Here is a 6,255-nt window from a genome sequence, read left to right on the forward strand (position 1 = left end):
AATGTAAAAATTCTGTGCTGTGTTTGCAAACACAGCACTCAAACACAGCACTATAATATAAAACATAAGAATGTAAAAATTCCCTGCTGTGTTTGTAAACACAGCACTCAAACACAGCACTATAATATAAAACATAAGAATGTAAAAATTCCATGCTATGTTTGCAAACACAGCACTCAAACACAACACTATAATATAAAACATAAGAATGAAAAATTTCCATGATATGTTTGCAAACACAGCACACAAACACAGCACTATAATATAAAACATAAGAATGTAAAAATTCCATGCTATGTTTGCAAACACAGCACTCAAACACAGCACTATAATATAAAACATAAGAATGAAAAATTCCATGGTGTTTGCAAACACAGCACTATAATATAAGACATAATGAAAAAAAAATCCCTGCTGTGCACTCAAACACAGCACTACGGTATAATATAAAACATAAGAATGTACAAATTCTATGCTGTGTTTTCATACACAGCACTCACACACAGCACTATAATATAAAACATTACAATGAAAAAATTCCATGCTGTGTTTGCAAACACAACACTCAAACAAAGCATTATGATATAAAACATAAAAATGAAAACATTGCATGCTGTGTTTACAAACACAGCACTCAAACACAGCACTATAATATAAAACATAAGAATGAATGATAATAATGAATGCTGTGTTTGCAAACACAGTACTCAAACACAGCACTATAATATAAAAGATAAGAATGAACATTTTATATGCTGTGTTTGCAAACACAGCACTCAAATACATCACTATAATATAAAACATAAGAATGAAATAGTTCCCTGCTGTGTTTGCAAACACAGCACACAAACATTCAACATAAGAATGAATGATAATAATGAATGATGTGTTTGCAAACACAGTACTCAAACATAGCACTTATAATATAAAAGATAAGAATGATCATTTTATATGCTGTGTTTGCAAACACAGCACTCAAATACATCACTATAATATAAAACATAAGAATGAAATAGTTCCCTGCTGTGTTTGCAAACACAGCACACAAACACAGCACTATAATATAAAACATAAGAATGAATGATAATAATGAATGATGTGTTTGCAAACAGAGTACTCAAACATAGCACTTATAATATAAAAGATAAGAATGAACATTTTATATGCTGTGTTTGCAAACACAGCACTCAAATACATCACTATAAATATAAAACATAAGAATGAAATAGTTCCATGCTGTGTTTGCAAACACAGCACTCAAATACATCACTATAATATAAAACATAAGAATGAAATAGTTCCCTGCTGTGTTTGCAAACACAGCACTCAAACACAGCACTTTAATATAATAATACATACATTCTGGAGTTATGAAACGTATCGTGGCAGGTAAGAATATTTGGGAATCTGTTACCAATCTCTGAGAGGCTCAGGATTAGAAGACTAAAGTTTGCAAGGCACTGTGCAAGAAGCGAAGAGGAAGCAGCTTCAATTGTTCTTATGTGGCAGCCCAAACATGGAAAGCGAACAAGAGGTCCACCCAAGAAAGATTATATCAAGATGTTGGCAGATGATACGGGATTAACAGGCCCAGACATCAAAAATTGTATGCTAGACAGAGCAGTTTGGAGAGCCATTATGGGAGTCCGACTACAAGAGTCGACATAAGCAAGCAAGCAAGCAAAAATATTTGGAATTGTGAAGGCACAGAGTTCTGGCATCGCAGCCGGGCAGCGTACATCAACAACGTTACTCGGATGGGATGGTTCGAAGTCAGAGGATGATTTAAGGAAGCCCCATCATGCACTGCAAAAGTGTTATCACTACAGTTTCAACTGACACTTTACTTCTCAAATCACATTGAACTCTGTGCAAAAGATGTTGTTTTAGAATTGTGCGTGTGTCATTATTACTTGGTCGATTTCAGAACAAAAGTGATGTGTGTTTAAAGGATAATTCACACCTTATGTAAATAACATAAAATGTGAAATCGACGAGCATCTTCACAGCGTTTTTTATGTAAATATAACTGTACACATTCAAATTAAACCATGCACGTGCAGTACGTCTATATGCAGTGGGCGAGTAGTGGTGTCATGTTCGCTCACGTATAGCTATGCTAACCGCAAGTAACATAGTGGAATGTTGGGAAGTGCTTAAATCATCCTCTGGTTCGAAGTGATGGTCGTCAGACGCTCCGAATCCGATGAGGGCGACATTTGCTGTGTCGTCAGACTATTCCTAAACACAGCACATTTTCTCTCCCTAAATCGTGCTGCACATGAGACATATCATCATGTACACGAAGATAAAACAATGATAACTCAAGATGAAGAAAGTCCGTAGCAAACAAAGTTCATTAAAAGAGTTACAAAGTACTTACAATTATACTAGTTGATTCCAAATTTGGTCATGAAAATGTACAATTCTGAAATATTTGTCGTCTAAAGTCAACACCCGTGGGGAGAGAGTGTTTATGAATGAAACGAATATATACACGAGGCACATATGAATAGTCTAAAAGTCACTTACAATATGGATATAGGTAATAAATTATGATAATTTGATACGGTGATGTTGGTTACAGTACATATTATATCACATATCGTCACTGGGCGGGAAAAACCTCATATGTACTTTTGGCCCTTGAACATGGATAAAGCCTTGTAGGTGTATACTTTATATTGAAGAGGTTGCTTCATCCATGTGCAAGGGCCAAAAGTTCATGCAGGAAACACCACATATTTACTTTTGGCCCTTGAAAATGGATAAAACCTTGTAGGTATAGACTTTATATTGAATGGTTGGCTTCATCCATGTTCAAGGGCAAAAAGTACATGCTGACGATATCAAAATAATATCTGCGAATTCAACATCGTAACAACCAAAAAAAGTCGTTGTTTTTTGACACACCTTGATTGTTTGTGTTCTGATTAGACATGAGATGGAAAAGTGATTTACTAACAACGGGTTAAATACAAATTAGAACTACCTGCTGATTGGCCAAAATGAATATTGTGTCCAATTTTGAACCAATCAAGGAGGGTATTAATAAGATCATCTGTAAATGCAAGTTTGACTATAAATAGTTTAAAGCCTAGTCATATTTGGCAATTGAAATGAGCATTTCAAGTTATCAACCAATCAGAAATGCGGTTAGATAACCAGTAGTGTCCAGGGGGTTAGATACAAATTAGAATGTCCTTTCCAGTTGTAATACTCCTTGCGAACACTATAATTAATATCACTCCTGCAAGGCTTATTAAAACTACAGGGACTAGAAGACGCTCGAGTTGGACCAACCACATGACAGACGAAGAACAAGGTCTAGCAGGTGAAGTTATAAACACGTCCCACAATATTTTTAACTTTTCATCTGAGAAACCGTGCAACGTCCAAGTATATTCGCGTAAATGGCATATATATATTCGTGTACTCAATCCTTTTGGCTTTGTATGATAATTCATAAATCCATCATGATGTATTGGTCTCATCCCAATCTTTTTGGCCAACATACCTTGATATACGTCATCATTATTGATTAACGGCACAGAAAAACTCGCATTGAACAGAGCAGGAATGACGTCACCAGAAATGACGTAGCTTCCACCAGATAAAAATGGTGGAAAGAATTTTCCTTTGTAGTCTTTTTCTGATATATAAAATTTGGACTGTTTGTCTCTAACTACTGAACCAAGATTTATAGACCCTAGATACAGTCTTTCTTTTGGTATGCGAAACGTTTGGTTTATGTAAACTCTTTGAATGATAGTTCCATTAACATACGTTCTTCGTATCATGGAATTCTTGTTAATACCCTTTTCTTTCATTAAGGCATCATTGCGAAATGCTTTTACAGTTTCGTTAATATTAGCTTTTGTGTCGATAGAGTTATTGCTATACGACCCTTGTTTCTGGAAGCGCTTTTCAAAAAATCCTAATGTGGCGTTGTTATCTGCGAAGTCTAAATGAGCAACCATGAGGTCAATATTAACGAATACATCGTCATCTCCTTTGTACATGAACTTTGCTTCTTGGCAATTTTCAGTCACCCATTTCAATCCACCAATAACTTTCAAAGTCAAATTGAAATGTGATTCGTAAAATCCAAATATTATCATATCTTTGTAAGTGTTAGCTTCATATCGTGCCGCGTTATTGACTGATTTACTTTTTGATAAACCAAGCACAAAAAGCAGCTGAACATGCTTATTTTGTATTATTTTCTCTTTCCCATAAGTTTCACGTATTGCCGATCGGCGAACGAAATGCTCCGGTTTTGAACTGATTAACATGACCAAGAAAACACTCTGTGTGGGCTTCCCGTGTACATGTATTCTACACGCTTCTTTGGGGTTTGTAGATAATTTCAAAACAGCATTAAACATTTCTGTGCTTGAAAGATTTGATTGTAAAACCTCATCTAATTCCGGATCTTGGCAGTAACGTTGAATATGCTTGTTTATAGTTGTATTATTGTAAAATATATCTCTAAGAAATCGAGGTGAACCCAAACCAGTTGTGATCGTCTGACGTCTTGCCACGCATAAATTACCAGATTGTAGCCATTCTGGAATGACCGATTGGTCCTGAAATATGTCCCAGTTGCCATCCCTAGCAATAATCCCTACAAAAATATCCAAAAGTGGAATAACTCGATATTCCTTAGCCCTAAATCGCTCAAGTAAATCTTTAGCTGCTCCAAATGAGAACACAAACCCAGATTCCATGGTGCAAAATGTAGGAAGGTCGAGTGCATGGTAATCTTTCACGGACATATACCACGGACTGTTTCTTTTTCTATTCGGTTTTAATCCCTTTCTGACGTTTCCAATCCAGAATTTGTCTAGAATTGTAGTATTTAGTACTATGGGTTGGAGTTTTGATGCAGTAATGTGAGATTGACGTAGAAATCGTCAAAAGCTGTAAGTACAACGAGATTTGAATGATAGCAATGATGTTCAATAAGCCAGTTCACTCCGAGAAGAGTTTTTAAGATATCACTTTTAGATGGACCCTTGTGCTTATTATCATCTTTAAACTCGCCTATGAGAATGTCCCGGTGTTCTTGGAGTTCAGCTTTAACGTCATGACTGATAAAAGTTGGATTTCTTTTTCCGATAATAAACAAAATAGTGATATATGCATTCAAAGAACCGTTGGAAGTTAACTCTTTTGCCCAAGTTTGTCGTATAGTCTCACGTTGGCCAACACGACTGTACCCAGATAACACAAAAATTAAAATTTCTGTGTGTGAATTGAGGCATTTCTGTGAGAGATATTTAGATCTATTAATATGATCTTTAATAAATACTTTTCCATTTATATAATTTTGGCGGTCTATAAATAACTGTTCCTGTGGTGTTGTTTCATTATCCACCACAACTGATGTAGTGTTAAACCTGCCTGGTATTCGAAGCGGAATAGCAATAGCGTGGCCAACGGTCAATTTTGGCGTAGTCCCGATCCTGGTACTTACTACAAAACGAACTTCAGGTCTCTCTTTTATGCTACGTGTACCCTCTAAAAATCGTAGGTAAAAATATCCGTCAATATGGATGAGGAGTCCAACAAGAACAATAACGTAGAAAAATGCTGTAGTTAGCAAAATCCGCTTCAGTTTTATATTCATCATAGTGTTCTGTAACTCCTATCCGGTAGCAAGGAATGGCGGCGTTGTCATTTCCTTGAAGGAAGTACAATTCCTAATATAAACAGAAGATATTCACCAACACACTGAAAGAATAATCAAGAATATTACACGTCGTATAGGCTACATACATGCTAGCTAAATACAGCCATGTATATAATGTTCATCATTTACCATGCATGTTACCGATGTGAACGCGTTTTTCATTCACTATAGTAGCGCCACATGACCTGTTGAGTGAAAAGAACCATTAGGGGGTGTTCAGAATTAATGGTGGTGGTGGTGGTGGTGGGGGGGTATCAGAGAATATGTCAAGTTGTTATGTGCCCCAAAGTAGTCCATTATATTTATGTATTTTGTCATCAGATATTAGTTTTTACTTGGTTTGATATTCATCGCCATTTGTTTGTACATATAATATTCTGGAAAATCAATGGAAAATGTTAATCAACCATAATACACAATGTAAACTACTAGAATGATCATGATTGACCCAGAAGTTTCTAGAACAGTAAGTGGTGGTGCTATCACAGTAATCATGGTACACTACAGTACACAGGTGAACGATTCTGATTGGTTTGTGTTGAGGTAATATGGGGATGATT

General features: G+C 35.9%; 1 protein-coding gene across 1 annotated transcript; it reads right to left on the minus strand.

The window, feature by feature from the left end:
- Positions 1 to 1,341: 1,341 nt before the first annotated feature.
- LOC140157072 (uncharacterized) lies at positions 1,342 to 5,869 on the minus strand. The gene has a single exon (XM_072180138.1). It carries the CDS (start codon positions 4,776 to 4,778, stop codon positions 3,183 to 3,185), a length of 1,596 nt encoding a protein of 531 aa, XP_072036239.1. The 5' UTR covers positions 4,779 to 5,869; the 3' UTR covers positions 1,342 to 3,182.
- Between the last annotated feature and the right edge of the window lie 386 nt (positions 5,870 to 6,255).

Source organism: Amphiura filiformis, chromosome 7 (genome assembly GCF_039555335.1).
Source record: "Amphiura filiformis chromosome 7, Afil_fr2py, whole genome shotgun sequence".
Taxonomy (NCBI): Eukaryota; Metazoa; Echinodermata; class Ophiuroidea; order Amphilepidida; family Amphiuridae; genus Amphiura; species Amphiura filiformis.

What these genes read in the sequence shown, in the direction of transcription:
- LOC140157072 (XM_072180138.1), bottom strand. Translation starts at nt 4,778, where the DNA reads ATGTCCGTGAAAGATTACCATGCACTCGACCTTCCTACATTTTGCACC.